This window comes from Trifolium pratense, linkage group LG4 (genome assembly GCF_020283565.1).
Source record: "Trifolium pratense cultivar HEN17-A07 linkage group LG4, ARS_RC_1.1, whole genome shotgun sequence".
NCBI classification, from domain to species: Eukaryota; Viridiplantae; Streptophyta; class Magnoliopsida; order Fabales; family Fabaceae; genus Trifolium; species Trifolium pratense.
Window position 1 is genome coordinate 21,491,562 of NC_060062.1, and position 20,891 is coordinate 21,512,452.

General features: G+C 34.4%; 1 protein-coding gene across 9 annotated transcripts; it reads right to left on the reverse strand.

Annotated features, from left to right (window-relative positions):
• Positions 1-16,045: 16,045 nt before the first annotated feature.
• LOC123921779 (peptidyl-prolyl cis-trans isomerase FKBP62-like) lies at positions 16,046-19,496 on the reverse strand. Of its 9 annotated transcripts, none has more exons than XR_006814178.1 (6): positions 18,439-18,539; positions 18,263-18,347; positions 17,703-17,829; positions 17,517-17,583; positions 16,793-16,849; positions 16,046-16,702 (listed from the first exon to the last, which is right to left on the reverse strand). XR_006814178.1 is itself a non-coding variant. In XM_045974456.1 (2 exons), the coding sequence occupies exons 1-2, from the start codon at positions 16,806-16,808 to the stop codon at positions 16,419-16,421; spliced, it is 300 nt and encodes a 99-aa protein (XP_045830412.1). In that variant the 5' UTR covers positions 16,809-17,510; the 3' UTR covers positions 16,046-16,418. The 9 variants fall into 9 exon arrangements, 1 of the variants encoding a protein (XP_045830412.1); XR_006814180.1 differs by having other exon boundaries at positions 18,263-18,332; positions 18,439-18,533; XR_006814183.1 differs by having other exon boundaries at positions 17,703-17,760; positions 18,439-18,533.
• Positions 19,497-20,891: the final 1,395 nt, after the last annotated feature.

The window sequence follows — 20,891 nt, forward strand, 5'->3', positions numbered from 1 at the left end:
TGGCTGTTTTAACAACTCCATATATAATCTATAATATTTATCTTTAAATAGTAAATTTTTTATAGAATTTTTATCGGAATGCGTAAAGTCAAGCATTGAAAATTGTAGTGTTTAACTTTTTGAATAAAAAATTTCTTTAAATGGAATGCTTAAAGAGTGTCCCGGGGGCACTCGTTAGCAAGACCCAAAAAATATTTACCTTTAATTTATTTTTTTAGTAAATAGATGAAATAACAAAGTCACTATAAACTCACACATAAATGAAGAAGTCAGAATTCAAAACCGGTCATGCAGGTGTCCGACATAACAATTATCCATTCCGCACAACTATTGGGTCATCGAACTTATCCACCAAGAAAAAAAAATTCGTGAAATTTCTATGAATTGGACATTTTTTGTCCGTTGAACCAACACTTATGGACATCTACCTTTAATTTATTAATCAATGATTAAAATTACTCACTTTATGAAGAGGCCATTGTCCATATCGAAAAAGTCTACTATAGGCACAAACATAAATTATATGTGTTAGGAACACTCACAAAAAAATTTAAAAAATAAAGATAAAATGGTTAAAGTGGAATTGATGTGACAATTATAATTTATTTTTATTTGTATGTGTGTGTCTAAAACTTGTGCTCAAATAAGCAAGTGTTTCTCTGTCCATACCATAGTCATTTTATAAAGGAATGAATAATGTTGTATATTGCATTACTTTTGAGAGTTTACAAGAGGTGTATATATACACAAGTATAGTAACCTAATTGGAGTAAATTATGGAGTAAATTAAGGAACAAATATCTCCAATAATTAAGGAACAAATATCTCCAATAATTAAGGTGATTGACTCTATAGACTTTATACAAATCCTAAAATAATAATGATAATAATTAAATACTAATTATGCTTGATATCCTCCCGCAAGTTGGGCGACCTGGAAGAAAGATGCAACTTGGATAGTAGAAACTCGAACCGGGGGCGAAGCAGAGGCTTGGTGAGAATGTCAGCAAGCTGGTCGTTGGTAGAGACGAAGGAAACACGAAAACGGCCACGTTGAACGTTTTCACGGACAAAGTGATAAGCTAAGGCTATGTGCTTCATTCTGGAGTGGAAGACAGGATTAGCACTCAGATGTGTAGCACCAAGATTGTCGCAGTAGATGACAGGACCAGCTGTAGGAGTGTGACCAAGTTCAGTGAACAAAGAGAGTACCCAAAGGAGTTCACTGGCCGTGTCGGCCAAGGCTTTATATTCAGCTTCAGTGGATGATCGAGCAACCGAGCGTTGCTTGCGGGAACTCCAAGAGATGGGGGTGTCGCCAAGATAGAGCAGGTAACCAGTGGTAGAGATGTAATCATCTTTGTCACCCGCCCAGTCCGCATCTGAGTACGCATGAAAGTTCAGGGGAGCAGTCGCGGAGATGAAAATGCCTTTGTCGCAAGAGCCGGCCAGATAGCGAAGTAGGCGCTTGAGAGCCAACCAGTGCATGGTGCTCGGGTTCTGCATGAACTGAGCAAGTTTGTTGGTCGCGAAGGCAATGTCTGGTCGAGTAAGACTCAAGTATTGGAGACTTCCAACTAGTGCTCGGTATTCAGTCGGGGAGGGCAAGGGATCACCAGAGTTTTTGAGCAGCGGAGGAGTAGCAGTTATTGGAGTGGACGCTGGTTTAGCTTCTGTCATGCCCGACTTTTGAAGGAGATCAGTGATGTATTTCCGTTGTGAAAGAAACATGCCCGCAGCAGAAGGAATGACTTCAACACCCAGGAAATAATTGAGATAGCCAAGATCTTTCAATGAGAAACGGGCAGCAAGTGTAGCAATGAGACGAGACAATTCTGTCGATGAGCTCCCCGTAACAATGATGTCGTCGACATAGACGAGCAAGTATAGTGTCGCGCGTGGTGTCCGCTGAATGAACAAAGAAGCATCGGCGGTGGAATTGACGAAGCCAATGGAGAGCAGGAATACACGAAGTTCCATATACCAAGCGCGAGGAGCTTGCTTTAACCCGTAGAGCGCCTTCTTTAGGCGACAGACATGATCAGGGAAGCTTTTGTTAACAAAGCCAGGTGGTTGAGCCATGTAGACCTCCTCGTTGAGTGTCCCTTGAAGAAAGGCATTGTTAACATCAAGCTGGCGGACGGACCATCCTTGTCGAACTGCCAAGGCGAGGATGATCCGAATTGTCACTGGTTTGACGACGGGGCTAAATGTTTCTGTGTAGTCACAACCAGGGCGTTGATGGAAACCCTTAGCGACCAATCGAGCCTTGTACCTATCAATGGACCCATCTGGATTTCTCTTGATGCGAAAGACCCACTTACAACCAACCAAATTTTGAGCAGAGGAACGACCAACGAGTTCCCAGGTGTTGTTGCGATGTAGGGCATCAAATTCAGCCAACATGGCGGAACGCCAGTCCGGATCACGAAGGGCTTGGGTAATAGTACTAGGTTCCATCGGGGATGAGGGACGGACATGGAGGTTGAGTTTGTGGATGGGTTTGACGATGTTGTTTTTGGACCGGGTGATGATCCCACCGCCATGGGGTTCAGTGGTCGTTGTGGGGGGAGAGGTCGTTTGTGGTTGTGGGAGCAATGTTGGCTGTAAGGAGGAAGGGGGGTCATTACTGGTCGTTTCATTGCTCGTTGTATTTGAGGACGAGGATTGGGATGTGGTCGGGGAGGAAATGCCAGACGGGGAGGGAGGCTCACCAAGTGAGGTATCCGGGGATGTGGGATTGGTGCTCGCAGTAGGTGGAGCGATGGTCGGCAAGACGGGCAGTTGGAGTGGACCAGTCTGTGAGGTCGTGGACGTGATCGGTTGGGCCACCAGTGATCGGAAGGGGAATTCAGTTTCGACGAACTTGACATGGCGAGAGGTGTAAATCCGTCCAGTTGAAGGATCGAGGCATAGATATGCATGTTGATCAGCTGAGTAACCTACAAAAACACACATAGTAGACTTTGGAGCAAGTTTATGGTTAGCATAAGGTTTAATCCAGGGAAAACACAAACATCCAAAACATTTTAATTTATGATAATCCGGACTAATGCGGATGAGTTTAGAGTAAGGTGATTGGTTCCCGAGGATTGGGGTAGGGAGACGGTTAATGAGGTAGGCTGCAGTGGTCATGGCGTGAGGCCAGTAGGTGAGGGGAAGGCCAGCGTGGTGAAGGAGGGAGAGACCGGTTTCGGCAATGTGCCGATTCCGCCGTTCAGAGATGCCATTGTGTTCGGGTGTATGAGGGGGAGTGGTGTGGTGACTTATGCCATGAGTACTTAGAAAGGGACGAAGACCAATGTATTCGCCACCATTGTCAGTGTATAGGACTTTTATTTTGTGTTGGTAGAAGTTTTCAACTAGTGTTTTAAATTTGGGAAAAATAGATTGCACATCAGATTTTAGTTTCATGGGATATAGCCATATATAGCGAGTATAATGATCAACAAACAAACAATAGTAACGAAGACCATCAGTAGATAAAACAGGGGAAGTCCATACATCAGAAAAAATTATTTCTAATGGATAAGTAGATGTAAGAGTAGATTCATGAAAAGGAAGTTTATGACTTTTATTAATTTGGCATGAATTACAATCTGATTGCGGAAATTTATTTGAACCTAAAGAAAAATGATGTTGAATAAATTTGAAGATGGAAGTTGAAGGGTGTCCAAGCTTGTGATGCCAGGAAGCAGAGGATTCCACTTGGACGGTGTGGGCGGAAGGTGAGGTCGTGGGCAACAGATAAAGTCCATTCACACATGAGCCTTTATGGGTTGTTTGGCGTGTCTGCAAGTCCATGACATAAAAAGAGTTTGGTAAGAAAACAACGGCAGAGTTAGTTTGTTTGGTGAGTTGAGAAACAGAAATAATTTGTTGTTTCATGGAGGGAACATAAAGAGCATTAGACAAGGATAAATCATTAATTAAAAGTGTTCCAGAGTGAGAGATGTTTAAACCTGAACCATTCCCCATGAAGAGGGAGTCGGGGCCAGTGTATGGATGGTGAAGTGCCAGATTTGTAAGGTCGTTGGTCACATGATGTGTTGCTCCACTGTCGAGCAGAAAACCAGGCGAGGATGTGCCAGCAGTAGCGGTGTGGGCCTGGGCCTGGCCAGTGGTGCTCGGAGAAGAACGAGGAGGTGCGGGGACGCTGGGGTGTTGGGTCCGAAAGAGTTGGCAGTCAGCGAGGACGTGTCCCTTGGTGTTGCACCATTGACATCGACCAAGGAATGGTTTGCGATCACCTGGGCGTTGGTTGGTCGGTGCAGGTGCCTGACTTGGTCGAGGCTTGTTGTTGGTCGACCTTGCCTGAGCGTGCAGCGCAGTAACAGGAGCAGGTGATTGGCGTTGAGCAGCAGCAAGAGAGAGTTCCTGGATGAGGAGCTTTTCGAGGAGATCATCAAAGGTGATTGGAGTGTCCCTTGCGTTGACCCCATCAATGACTGCTCGGTAACCGTCATCAAGGCCGCGCAAGACATGGTCGGTCATGTCCTCGACGGAGACAGCAGAGCCGAGAGAGGCGAGGAGATCAGCAGTTTGCTTCAGAGAGTGCATGTAGGTCGTGATGGATTGAGTACCTTTCGAGGCCATCCGAAGACGTTCCTTGAGTTGTTTAAGGTGACTGCGGGAGGCTTTGGCATAGGTGTTCTTGAGAAGCTCCCAGAGGTCGTGCGAGGTCTTCGTCTGAGACACCAAGGAGGCCACCTCGTCGGAAAGAGTGGTGAGGATGGCACCATAGATGAGGCGATCCTGGCGACGCCATGTTTGAAAAGCAGGGTTTGGTGATGTTACCGGAGGCGTTGCGGTGGTGGTGATCGTTGCTGTCGGCGCAGGGAACGATCCATCAGTGTATTGGAGTAGATCAAAACCATCAAGGAAGGCTTCTACCTGGAGTTTCCAATTGAGATAATTGGTAGGGAGAAGCTTGGTGACACCGCTGAGGGTGATACACGCAAAGGGTTTGGAGGGTTCATAGGGGTTAGCTATGGAGCGAGAGCCATCGGAAGCCATGGGAGGCAAAGTGTGACGGCAAACGGAGAAAAAAACGGCGTTTTCTGGTTTAACAGGGTAGGGCTGGAACGTTACCAACTGATACCATATAAAGGAATGAATAATGTTGTATATTGCATTACTTTTGAGAGTTTACAAGAGGTGTATATATACACAAGTATAGTAACCTAATTGGAGTAAATTATGGAGTAAATTAAGGAACAAATATCTCCAATAATTAAGGAACAAATATCTCCAATAATTAAGGTGATTGACTCTATAGACTTTATACAAATCCTAAAATAATAATGATAATAATTAAATACTAATTATGCTTGATACATTTATCTTCACCAACAATTTGTCATATTTTTTGTATAAATTCAAAACTGAAAAGAAAATGGAGATTTCAATCCCTAACAACAAAATCAAACACATTAACTATATAGTTCCGACAAGTTGTATTCTCATTTTGGAGAGAGATTTAAGGATACGACCATAATAGATTAGCCAAAATCTATTTCATGATAAAAAAATCCCAACTCATATTTATCAATACCTATTCACTGATTTATCTTATTGGTTGTGCTAGTATCTATGTCATACTTTAATTGTCTCCTTGAACTCCAACTCCAAAAGAGTTGTATTGTGGAACCCAACCACTAAAGAATTCAAGAATACAACTTGTGCTAATTCTCAATATGCGAGTGTTGTACTACTTGTATTTTTATCAATTTATAATATAGTATAATCTTTATAGTACCATTCAAATAAAATTTTAATCAATTTATAACATATGTGATGCTCATATGTACATCATATAATCATATAGTATAAGTATACAAAGTTAAATTTGCTCAAAAATTAGGGATGTAGATTGCCAGCAGTAACAAATCAACACAGTTACATGCAGTTTTAGATCCTAAATGTTGATATATTTGATCGGACGGATAAGATTGACAATTGTATCTTTTTGATTAAAACAATCTAACCGTTGAATTTAGATCGAACGACTGAGATCGATTACAGCATCCTGCAAAACAACAGAAAATCTGTTTCCAAAAAATAGAGAAGCATATAATGTTAAATAAATGCATTCCAAAAAAAATGCTAAATAAATGAAAATGTATTAATGTATATATAGTTCATAAAATAAATGTATAGTCACTAGCAAAAAATAAAATAAAATAAATGTATAGTCCAAAATCTAAACAAAATCTTTCTTGAGGATTATGGTTTTTGGTCGGTAATGGTATGAATGTGAGCTTATGTAATGTTACTTGGAATTGGATAGATAAAGATCTTGGAATTGGATTCCTGATCAATTAAAAGATGCTACAGTTGCTGCATTAGTTGCACGATAATGCTAGAAGCTGGGTTTTCTCTTGTAATAGGGAGTTTGTATGCTAGAAGATTGCAATTTCTATATATAGGGTTGCATGTAGACTCGCTTGTTGTCGCCGAAGCTATATCATGTCACAAGGGAATGGAAGTTGGAGAGGAAGGTTTCTTGTAGAGATGATTCATAGGTTGTTAACACTAAATTGAGAAGTTGTTATTAATCACACATACCAGGAAGCAAATCAATGCATATATAGATGCTATAGCCAACTACATATGCTCGAATAGACAACGACATTATAGTTATTTTGACATGTGTCCAAAGTAGTATTAGTAACTTACTACTTTTTGATGCATTGAATAATAGTACTATTCATGTAATTTCTTTGTATTTCTCTTTCTTTCGGGCTTAGGCCCAGGGGCGGACATAAGGGGGGGCAAATAGGGGTTGAGGCCCCCCTTCTTGTCATATTTTTTTCTTTCATATACTTGTTCCTGATACATATGTACACATAAATTGAAATTTGAGAGATGTGTTGAAAGATTATTAACGACCGTTTGACACAAATCATGCACCCACAACATAGTAATTGTACCAATTTACTACTTTAGAATATTTTGATAATATGTATTAGACACTATTAAAGTCGAAATTCAATTAAGTTAGTTCTGATTGTTTGCTACAAGTGAAAGATTATTTTCTGCTATGAAGATTGTGAAAATTAGGTTGAGAAACAAGATAGAAATGAATTTCAAACTAATTAATACAAATTCAGTTGTTGATGAATTTTATGATATAGAGCAATATCGTGTACAATTTAAATAAACAATGTGATGTATTTTTTATTGGATATATTTAAGTACTATTATAATTATGATTATGATTTATTTAATATTTATTATTTAATTATTCCAGCCCCTGTTTTATAGATTCCTGGATCGGTCTCTGCTTAGGCCCTAATGAATATTAAAAAAAATAATAATATAGACCTTTTAAAAATGGTCTAAAGGTTGAACTTTATTGTTTTTGATAAAAACTAAAATTTTTTAAATATAGTTGGATATACTATTTGACTGGATCAATATTACGCAATCACTTTGTGTCAAACGATAAAAATGTTTCTTTTTCGAAAAAATGTTAAAGAATAAGAAATAAATGGTTGCCTGAAATTTAAACTTCAACCCCATATATATATATATATATATATATATATATATATATATATATATATATATATATATATATATATATATATATATATATATATATATATATATATATATATATATATATATATATATGTCTATACAAACTGAATTTAAATCATGAATACATTCACATTGCAGTTTTTCTCTCACCAAACATTAGCCCCCTAACGTTTTTTTTTCTTCCTATTAACTAGAACATCGACCCGTGCGGTGCACGGGTCTGATTAACTCTAAGATATATAATGATTAAATAAAATATGATAATTCCAATAATGATTAAACGATAGTTCAACAATAATTTTGGATAAATATTCATACAAAGAAAATAATGTTATATTACGGAAGACTTCCTTATAGACCACATTCGAAGTCTTAGTCGTATCTTCACCGTTGTCATCGATCATAGTTATAATGCTTAGCATAATAAAAGGAAAAAAAAGTATATATCTATGTTTTAATTTATACTCTCTTCGGTCAAATTTAACTAATTTTGTACATTAAAAAAACGATGTATTTGGTCCATGATTTAAACTAGATACATTACTTTTTTCATATATGGAAAAAGTTAAATTTAGTTATAATAGCGACCAATAGTATTTTAGTCAAACATTTTTTTTTTTTGAATACAAAAGAATAATCTCTTTTAGTAAGGCATTTATATTTATCTTAATATAATGATATATTTTACTATAAATAAAGAATAGAGGATATTTTGGTCAAAAGAAAATCTTAATAACGGTACTTTTTTTAAATATTTGGGTCTATAAATAAATTGTAATCCCTATGCAAGTTCATCAAAAATAAAATCTGCTGTAACCTTACTCTTGCATCACATTCACAGGCTGGTAAATCTCAGGTTAGTTCTTCAATGACTTCCAATTCTAATAGCAACATTGCAAAGGTGAGAAATAAACATATATCTCATGATGTTTCCTTCTCCGTTTTATCAAAGCTTCCTATTAAATCTTTAAATATATTTCAATGTGTACATAAATCATGGTCCCTTTCAAATTTATTTAACAATTCTCATTTTATGACTATGTTCAACAATAATTTTTTATAGAATGATATGGTCAAATGTTGTTTCCAAGCCTACCAAGTGATAGACAACTATATATGGATCTACACAAAATAACCCCTGATTGTGCGAGACCAGTTCAAAAATCTTCATCCAATGATATTGGTTTCCAATGTTATCCGAAACATTTACCAAATCATTATGCACTAAATTTTCATAATCGAACAAACTTTCAATATCATCCTTATGGAGAGGGTTCCAATCATACGAATAACTCTTTATTGTTCAACGATTTCAGTCCTCTTCCAAGTGTTGACTTGGTTGGCTTGAAATCGTTCGCGCCATTCAAGCTACTCAAGTCAACCCTTGAAAGAGGATTGAAATCATTGAACAATAAAGAGTTATTCTTTTGATTGGAGCCCTCTCTATAAGGATGATATCGAAAGTTTGTTCGATTGTAAAAACTTAGTCCATAAGGATTTGAAAATTGTTTTCGGTAACCTTGGAAACCAACATCATTGAATGAAATTTTTTGAACTAATCTTGCACAAGGGGTTATTTTGTGTAGATCCATATATAGTTGTGGATCACTTGTAGGTTGGAGACAATATTCGACCATATCAGAGTTGGTGGTATGAAGTGTAGGATAATAATTTATTTTAAAATTAATTTATATATAATTATTATTAATCATTTGATGATTTGATGCACGTTTTGGTCCTTGGTGAATATATAGCTGTTCTTATTTATTGGGCATAACTAGGTTTAATTTTAATTAATAGAGGTTTCGATAATTATGCTTCATATATTTGGGATCCTAGGTAATAATATATTGAGGTGTGAATGTTTTAAGGAAGCATAGGGTTATATAACTTAGAAGGAAAATCGTATATGTATAACCTTATACAATATACAAGAATAATATAATATACTACTTATATAAAAGTGTTGGTTATTGCCTGAAAAAGTTTTGCTGCTTGAAGTCACGCCAGGCTTGGAGCAGGTGGCGCCAGACTCTTTTTGTTTTTGCAGGTTTTGATGGAGCTCTCTAGCCTCTGCGTCAGGCTTGGCTTGGGATTTATATATATCACTGTTTTATTTGCAGCAGCCGCCAGAGAGAGAAAAGGAAGGGTTTTTGCAAGTGTTCTTCATCCAACATCAAATCTAGAATAAAAGGATTTCTCTTGGGTCATTTCTAAGGTTGGGGAAGTGATTCTAACACCTTGTAATTACTTATTGATTAAATCTCTTGATCACGGGGAGAGATTCGGGAAAATGGTAGAATTTAGGGAAACTCTAAATTCTTGCAACTCTTTGTATTGAATCTTTGTAATCAAGTTTTTCATTGATAGTGGAACGGAGAGTCTCTCCCCCAGACTATGTTGTTATAACCGAACTGGGTAAACAATTTATTCGTGTCTTTTATCGCTTTTGATAGTGTTAGCTTTTGTTGATTTATTCCTTATTCTCATTCATTGTTGATTTGGTTGCTTCAATTCATTTGTCTCACACACTAAGTATTATTGGTGTGGTTTTCGGTTCGAATTCACAACCAAAAGAGTAATATAATACTAAGTTCCCAGCTTGAGCATCCAAAAGTAGTTCTATGAGACCTTGCTAATTCACATGCGGTGCTAGCAATAAGTGACTGTTGTATCCTGGAGAGTATTAGCTATGAGACCAACTGCATTGGGTAACTTAACTTACTTGTGGTGGCGAAATACTCTTAAGCTCAGTGCATTTATACGCCTCAGGCAATTCGATAAGTTCTTCTCATTCGATATTTTATTTTATTATGAGTCCATTTATTGTTACGCTTATCACTAGGACGAGTACGTTCATTATTTTCAGTCATTTCTTTACGAGAAGCACAAAACTGACTAACCATGATTACAAAAAATAATACTCTACTAAATGCTCAACAAAACTCAAAGGGGCTGGTTGGTTGTATGATAAAAATTTCACACCCCTAACCCTTATTTATAGTGAATAAAAAACTTTAGGACCCGTTTGGTGCGCAGGATAGGATAGTGACAAGATAGGATATACAACAGGATAGTGATAGGATATGATATCAGCAGGATAACAGTTATCCTCAGTTATCCTATCCTGTGTTTGGTGCACACACGATAACAAACATGATAACTATTATATCATATTTTTAATACATATTTGTTCATACTAATATGATAAGATACATAACATATTTAAATGACAAAATTACCTTCGTAAAACAATTGTTATTTGTTAAAAATTATATTGTAATACTTTGAATTTTATAAATAAAAATATAAATAAGTAATTGTACAAAAAGAAAAAGTAATCAAATAACTTTAAATTTTAAATACAAATCATGAGAAAATAAACAAATTAAGTTTTTTATATGAATCATGATCAAATAAATAACTCAATTATACATGTTAGATAAGCTAAATAAATATATGATATATGTAAATAATAAAACTACCATTGCAAAAGAATTATATTTAAGTTGTTATTAAATTTAAATTAATATTCTTATTTTGCAATTTTTTAATAATTATTTTAATTTAAAATATTGTAATTTTAGGAGGATTTTGATTTTTTAGATTATATAAATTACAAAACTACCCTTGTGAGAAAATCACATATATATTTAAAAATTAATTATTTTATTATTAATTTACTATCAAATTATTTTATTAATTTTCAATTTTTTATTTTAAAATATATTTTATAGAATAAATCAACGATTTTTTTTTTCTTATCTTATCCTGCTGGTAACCCAGCTCAAATTCAGGATAAGGATTTTAACTAGAGAAACATGATAGGATAAGCTTCAGGATTAACTTATCATATCTTGTTGTGTCACCAAACACTGGATTGAGACAGGATATGATATAGTTATCCTATCCTGTCTCTTATCCTGTGCACCAAACGGGCCCTTAGGGTATATGAAAGTTAATACAAAAGTGCCATACATTGTTCGAGAATCAATAGTTGGTAAGGGTAATTTTATATAGATATAATATTAAAATACCCGCAATAATTAATAATTATACTTTTTTTCACGCAAGTTAATAATTATACTTAATAATACTTTATAATTTTTTTTATCCATAAGTATATTTTACCATTTTAAGATATAATATTTTTTTGCAAAGCGGAATTTTTTTTAGTATGAGTGCTCCGAAGAAAAAACCATTGTTCATCTTCACGTTCGTTCTCTTTCTTTAGCTTATGGTGGCGTAAAAGGAAATAGATTAGCTATAACCATCCCTTGGGAAGAGTATTAGATAGGGATTAAAACATGCAAACACAATACATGGAAGGATCATTTGGCCTAAGGGTTTAATCCCGTTAATTGTCGTTACCTTGCGTAATAAGTTATCGCCTCTTTGGAAGTCTCTAGGTCAATGAGGTGTCACACCGCTTTGAAATGGTTTCCATGATTTTTCATTTTCATCATTAGAGAATGTTGGTGTTGTTAGATCAATTGGATCTTGGAATATGCAGCCTGGATTGTTGAAGCTTTTTGCCTGGACAACTGACTTTAACCCTAGCCTTCGGTAAAACACATATGCTCAAGTTTGTGTTCGTTTCTATGGATTATCTAAAGAGTTTTGGCGCCTTAAGATTCTTTATTCTTATTTGGAATCTAAGGCCTGGTTGGATACATAACCAATTATCATATAAGTGCTTATGTATAAACTATTTCTATAACAAAAATAATAAAGACAAAATGTTTTCATATGATTATGAACTATAAACCGTTTTCATAAGTTATCTTGAAGAGCTTTTAGAAATAAACCGAAAGCAGCTTATGGACATTTCATAAGCTGGTTCCTTCTTCCAATAATTCCAAAGAATCCTACAACTGCTTATTATGCCAGTAGATACGATCAAATAAATCTATCCAAACAAGCCTCTAAAACCAAACTAGCATCAACAGAGTATAAGAAGGAATTTCATGTCTCAATGTTAAGCATCTTCAGTAAAAAACAGAATTCAAAATTCAAATACAAGGAGTCCCAAAATAAATGTATCTAGCTGGACTTTAATCCATCAATGTTCGACTTTGCTAGCTTCTCAAATTAGAAAAAGTTTTTGGTAAGGTAACACTTAGCAAATAGGAGTACAAGTTCTAACACTGCCGCTTGCATAGTAGAAGCCTTAGACATTGTTAACATGTTATGAAAAAATGGTTCACACTTCACAACGATGTCTTGTTATTCCAAATTCTATAAATGTTTCCTTATATCAGTAAATGGTCTATTTCCAAATTCTATAAAAGTGTGTTCAAATAAAATTTTAATGTAGATTGGCTTACCAAGTATGACTCTAATATGGACCAAGGTTTAATGTAGATTTTGCGTTTCGTCTGCATTCAAGATTTTCCTGCATAAATTCAGCATCAGACCCTCAACTTCCACAATTTATTTGAAATACTAAACGATGTCCGATTTGAGTAAACGACCACACGTTTGAAATCTTAGGCTGTCAAGATTACAAATATAATTTTTGTTTTGAGGGTTAACTATTCAATTGGTTCCGTTTAACCAAGTAATGGGTACTGGTACATAAACAGAGCAGAAACTTTTCTCAAACTTGTATGTAGATTTTCTTATACTATACTTAATGAAATTTAACAATTCCGGTGTCAATCCTGTAGTAAGTTTTCTCTTCTCTACACTAGATTAAAAATCATTAGCATACGACTTATATTCAGAGAGATATGCTAAATTTCTAGCTCTACACGAATTTTCACATAAATTTTTCTTCTTTTCTTAACATTTATGGTATTTCGGTTTATATAAAGTATAAACCATTTTTTTCCATGCTAAATTTCGGTTTCTAGAAATCGAAATAAGTTGACCAAATTTTTTCAAAATACAAGGGGCAAAATGAGATTTTAGGGGTATAAAAGAAACCCTGGAGGTCGGGAGAGAAAACATCATTTAGTTAAATAGGTCAGGCTGCAGGCCATTAAAAAAGTCTTTTAGCCTATTAGGCCGGCCGGCCTATTTAAGTTAATATAAATAATATTTTTATTACTACATTAGTTTTTCACATATATAAATGTATTATTATAAACTAGAATTAAAATATGATGACATATATAGTCAAAGTCTCTAAAATATCATGTTTAATATCAAAAAGACATTTGTTTATTAGTTCATAAGTATATTTAAAAATAAATATAATTAATTATTTAAATATGTTCATGTGAAATAAGTTTTTAAACAGATTAACAGGCCACATAGACTTTCAAAAGGTCGGACTTGGGCCTAAAAGATAAGCCTATGATAGACCACAGGCCAGACTCAGGTCTTTGATTTTTTGACAGGTCAGGCTCAAGCTTGGCAAAGCCTAACTCGGCCTAGCCTATTCCCACCTCTACTCATATGTACATCATATAATCATATATATAGTATAAGCATACAACGTTAAATTTGCTCAAAAAAATAGTGATGTAGATTGCCTTCAATAACAGATCAACACAGTTACATGCAATTTTAGATCCCGATCAATGTTGATATTTGATCGGACGGATAAGATTGACAATTGTATCATTTTGATTAAAACAATCTCAACTGTTAAATTTAATCGAACGACCGAGATTGATTACGGCATCCTGTTGTAACAGCAGGAAATGTTAAATAAATGCATTCCAAAAAAATGCTAATTAAATGAAAATGTATATATAGTTCATAAAATAAATGTATAGTCACTAGCAAAAAAAATAAAAATAAATGTATAGCCCAAAATCTAAACAAAATATTTCTTGAGGGTTTTGGATTTTGTCGGTAAAAAAAAAGGATTATGGATTTTGGTCGATCGGTAATGGTATGAATGTGAGCTTATGCAATGCTACAGTTGCTGCATTAGTTGCACGATAATGCTAGAAAGCTGATTTTTCTCTTGCAATGTGCAGCAAATGGATAACAATGAATCTATGTACAGAGGTGGTTTGGAATAGAGAAATAGATTGAAGAAGTTATTGGGCTATGGCTTGTCACTATATTTGGAGTTGGACGAACAAGGAGAATCATAATGAGAATTGGTCTTATAATCAAGCTAGTGTGGTGATGAGAAGTATGAGAACATACAACTTGGTTGTGCATGGTGCATGAAACATCACCTCAAGTTGAACCTTAATACAGGTGGATCTTGTAGAGACGGTGTTCATTGTTGTGAATTCGGATCGAAAACCACACCAATAATACTTTTGATGTGTGGGATAAATGAATTGAAGCAACTAAATCAAAATGGATGAGCAATAAGAAATAAATCAACAAAAGCTAAAACTACCAAAAAAACGATAAAAGACACGATGAAATTGTTTACCCAGTTCAGTCAAAACCGACCTACTCTGGGGAGAGAGACTCTCTGTTCCACTATTGATAGAAAAGCTTGATTACAACGAGATTCAATACAAGAGTTGCAAGAATTAGACTTCAACCTTAATTCTACCCTTTTTTCCCAAATCTCTTCTGTGACCAAGAGATTTCAATGATAAGTGATTACAAGGTGTTAGAAACACTTCCCCAACCCTAGAATATACCTAAAAGGAACCCCTTTTGATCCTAGATTGATGTTGAATGAAGAAACCCTAATTTCTCTTCACATAATACCAGAAAACGTGACATATATATAACACCGCGCGTTTTTCCGCCCGGGGCACAGACTTTTCCACTTGAGGCACGAAAACATAATGTCAGCTCCATTTCTACTGAAATTTTCGCCCGAGACACCAAAACAGCAGCTTTTACTGTTTTTCCATGTTTTCAAGGCAATTTGCAACGGTCATATTGATTGTGGTGAATCATAAGAGGAAGCGATGGAGAGTGGTTAGCATGTTACTACAATTTAGGAATGGAACTATAGGGAGTTTGTATGCTAGAAGATTGCAATTTCTATATATAGAGTTGCATGTAGACTTGCTTGTTGTCGTTGAAGCTATCATGTCACAAGGGAATGGAAGTTGGAGAGGAAGGTCTTGTAGAGAGGACTCATAGGATGTTAGCACTAGATTGAGAAGTTGTTATTAATTAATCACACATATCAAGAAGCAAATCAATGCATATCTAGATGCTTTAGCCAACTACATATGCTTGATTAGACAACAAGATTAGTTATTTTGACATGTGTCCAAAGTAGTATTAGTAACTTATTACTACTACTTTTTGATGCATTGAATAATACTATTATTCATGTAATTTTTTGTAATTCTCTTTCTTCCTGGCTTAGACACTCATGAATATTAAAAATAAAAAAAATAATATAGACCTTTTTAAAAATGGTCTAAAGGTTGAACTTTCACTACAAGAAAATACGGGATTTGCTACGACGGTCTTTGTAGCTAATTCGTAGCTAATCTCTAGTAAAACAGAGTTAGCTACAGATTTGTTGTGAATTAGCAACCACATAGGGCGTAGCATGGATTGAGTGGCAAATCACCTATCAAAAAATTTCCTAGCTAATTTGCAACTAATATATAGAATATCCTAGCTAGTTCCCAATTAATGCCTAGTTAAATAATGTTCAAACGTTTATGTTTCCTAACTAAATCGCTAGGATATTTCACAACGATTTCGCAATAAATCTCTAGCTACACATTCCTAGCGATTTCGCAGCCAAATCCAAGCTTTTAAAAAAAATATATAATTATAAAATGCTGATTATGAATTCATGCCCAAAATTCAAGCTAATTATAAATTATTTATCATCTATTAAAAAATCGAAATAAGCCTAATTAAATCAACATGATTTTCAACTACAAGACTAAATTTTATGCATCACAAAGTAACTAAACACATGTTAGCATTATATAAGTAATCAAGTATATCTTCCAACTTTGTCAAAACTAAAAAACCTAAAGAAAATGAAGACATAATATTCTCACTTTTACAAATGAAATCAAAGTACAAAAGCCTTTAAAAGCTTTTATTAGCAAAACTGTACCTAGAACCATAGCTCCATCATTTGGTCTTTCATATCCCCCTCCTTCCTTTAAGATCTTCTTAAGGACCTTCCTCTCCTTAGTAATGTCAGATACAATCCTCCACGAGACTAACCCAAGATCCATTTGGAGCGAAGCATTGGGAGGCACAACACCATCATCTCCTGATGAAGGTTTTCCACTCTCACCAAATGCATCTGCAGAACTTAAAAAACTCAATAAACTACTTATACAAGCAAAACATGTATCAACATAATTATAATAATAACAACAAAATTTTGACTTACATTCTGGCATATACATGATTAGTTAATCATCCGATATCCGAACACAACTGCTATATACTGGACAAAATTCAAAGGTACTAGTTGGTGAGGCACTAGTAGGATCATCAAAAATAAAAAATAGAATAGCTTCATCAAAGATTCGAAAACAAAACAAAGCAGTCATCTTGCCCTGCCACAATTGTATGGTAGCAGAGGAAATTAATTCCAGGATAGAATATCAACCTTACGCAGAGAAAACACAAGGCAACGGCCTAAAATAACCCCATTCTGCCAACAAATTAGAAGCCTCACTTTCTAAACCCTCGTAAAGACGCTCTCCAAAAGTTTCAGAAGTATTCACTTTGGTCATTCATTAACGTGGTTACAAAACTCACAAAAGTTCAGTCCCACATGGCAGCACATATGCAAGAAAAAGCTCAGTCATCAATTTGAGGAAACTATTTGAGTCAAGTCTAGATTTACAAAATTGAGAACCTATTCAAACACATTTGATGATATAAGCACATTTGTACGACAAATGAAGACTAAGGTCAGACAATTGCATGTGTATAACAATTATTGTAGACTATATGATCTTTTAAGTACATTTGTACGACAAATGCAGACTAGACAAGTGCATTTGTAAGACAATTAAAGCTCAAATAAATTTCGAATAATTCATCAATACCATAAATTACCTATAAGATTACACTTCTATGTATAATTCATCAATACCATAAATTACCTTGAAGAATAATTTTGTAGTGATGAGACAGCAGGTGGAAAGTTACCGACAAATTTTACTCGATCACCTGAATTTTACATAACCATCATATAATTAAAGCCTTCAAAATGTCAACTGGCATCAATATTAGAACAAGACATTAGGAATCGTAGATAGATGCTTATCTATTAGGACACAACAACATACCTTTTTTAAGAGCAGCGGCTTTTGATGATGCAGTAGAAACCTCTTGTTTCAGCATAGCCTGCGAACTTAAGCTTTTGATGAGGATGCAACAACTAAATTCAACGACTAGTGAACCTGATAATGCTTACTGTTCAAGTAATAACATGCAAATAATCAATGCTTAGTGAGTGTATCATTATGCAAAAAATCAGCATTAAGGTTTCAAATTAGTTGCACACTCACATTTCAAATGACAGTTTGACATGAGATACAATCCAAAAAAGAGAAGCAAAGTTCATTCTAAAATAAACATGATAAGACAATGCAAAGTTCTGACACAAGACGTGCAGCAAAAATGGGAACATGTCGTGGAGATGGAACTTAGCATTTCTATGGTATTTATAATAACAAGAAATAGTACATGGAACTTTATCTCTAATATCTTGTACTAATGTAGATTAATTGACATTCATTCTTTGTATTATTTCCCTTTCACACATTTGGTTAAAGCATCGACTAAATATGGCTAATAAAAGGAAGGGTCTTGCAACAAGAGTAAAAATTTGGTCCAACTAATATACCTAAGGAAGACTGAGGTGGATTGCGACTTCTCCCTCGACCACGTCTAATCAGACATAGTCATGACATCAACTACCGTTTATGTTTCTGAAAAATCAGTTAGGTTTGATGTGCAAAGATAATATATTTAGACAATTCCATGTGCAGAAAGACACAAATAGAGAGGGAGAAAACGAACCGGAAGCCCAACTGCAACACTCAGAAGGGAGATTTTGTTAACACCAGCTCTAAGCTTCACCCTTTCACTAAAAGTTAGTTTGGGGAAATCGACGCTTCCATCTGATCAAAAGAGGATAGATAATGGGCTCAATGTATTAAGGATGAAGTTGAATGGAAAATTAACTAATATATCATGTCTTGATATATTCGTCCAATTGAAAACTACTTAAAGCATAAATAAAATTTTAAGGACATAATATGATGATAAGGCTACTAATGAGACTATACAATTTTTAAATTGTATATTCCCTAAACTATGCATTTGAGTTGCTTCCAATAGCGGAACATAAGAATAGTTGCTTCCAATAGCTTCATCTACATAGTTGCATACTATAGCCTATAGCTCCATCAACATAGTTGCATACAATATGCAAAGATGATCATATCACAAATCACCTACTAGATATGTCACTTATAGAATCAATCCAATAAGTATGATCTAATTCTATATTATACATTAAAATGAATTTGGTGAACAAATTTAGTAACCTGAATTCAATTTGTGCAAAACCTAAATAGAGAAATGGAAACAAAAATTGCCGTAAAATGTGTTCAATTGAAGGATTTTTCTCATTAATTCTCCTGTAATGTAATAACATGCAAATAATCAATGCTTATTGAGTTGATGATTATGCAATTAAACATACATGAAGTAGGAACCCTAATTTTCCGATTATGGAGTAGTGATTTCTAATTTAGACGAATGAGATTATGTGATTCATAGCGTTCAAATCAAGTCCAGAACTCAATTAGAGTGTTGAAACGCTAATGAAGAATAACAATCGCAGAAATCTAAATTAGAGTGTTGAAATTTAACTTACGCCAAATCGGAGAAGAATCGAGCACTACAACATCAAATTTCAACGAAGAATAACAATCGCGAGGAAGGAGGAATGCGGCGAAGAGGATCGAAGGAGATTGAGATCGGAGCAAGATCGAAGGGAGAGTGAGATCGGAGCAGAATCGCGAACAGAGCAAGATCGGAGTGAGAGCGAAAGCGAGAGAGAGCAATCGGTGACGCAAATATTGATGATAACGGTGTGTGGTGTTTGAGATATTTCCTTACGTCAAAAAAATGAAAAAGAAAATAGTAGTAATAACAATAATTGCCGTCAAAAAATAAAAAAAATAATATAAAAAGTAATATAAACATAATTTCTGTCAAATGGTTGTTAATATGCTTGAAATTAACTAGTAACATGTTTCGTAGCAAATATATAGTAGCAAATCACGTTTTTTCTTGTAGTGTTTATTATTTTTGATAAAAACTAAAATTTATTAAATATAGTTGGATTCACTATTTGACCGGATCCATATTACGCAGTCACTTTGTGTCAAACAATAAAAATGTTTCTTCTTCGAAAAAATGTTAAAGAATAAGAATGTCACAAAGATTGATTATTCAATAAAGAAATAAAACTTATATGATGTAACTTTTTTTGTCAAGTAGTTTACCGAGTAAAAATTTCATCTTTAAGATAAATAAGTGATTGTCTGAAATTTAAACTTCAACCCCTATATATATAATACGATGTCTATACAAACTGAACTTAGATCACGAATACATTGACGTATGATGTAATTTTTTAACATAAATTCAAATATATTTGTTAGTGATTGGTCTCATAGAAAGTTATAGTGCTTAGCAGTTAGCATAATAAAAGGAAAAAAATTTGTAGTCAAATATAAAAAAAATAGTCTATATATGTTTTAATTTATAACCTCTCTAGTCAAATTTAACTATTTTTTACATTAAAAAGCGTTGCATTTGGTCCATGATTTAAACTACATACATTACTTTTTTTAATATATAGAAAAAGTTAAAATTACTTATAATAGTGACCAATAGTATTTTAGTCAAACTTTTTCTTTTTGAATACAAAAGAATAATCTTTTTTAGTAAGGCATTTATATCTATCTTAATATAATGATATTTTATTACAAATAAAGAACAGAGATGATATTTTGGTCAAAATAAAATCTTAATAACGATCCTTTTTTTAATATTTGGGTGTATATAAATAAATTGTAACCCTATTGAAGTTCACCAAAAAAAATCTAATGGAGCATCGCAACTGTAACCTTACTCTTGCATCACATTCATAGGCTTCTGTTTTCTTGATTTACACACAAAGGTGAGAAATAAACATATATCTCATGATGTTTCACTCTCTATATTATCAAAGCTTCCTATTAGATCTTTAAATTGATTTCAATATGTACACAAATCATGATCTCTTACAAATTTATTTAATGACTCTCATTTTATGACCATGTTCAACAACAATTTATTATTTAAAGGTGATTCATTACCCCTCCTACATGCATATTTACCACATAGTATTGATAACACATACGGTAAACTAATTTGGTTTGATTTAAATACTTGAAAGATTGAGGAGGTTGATGCTG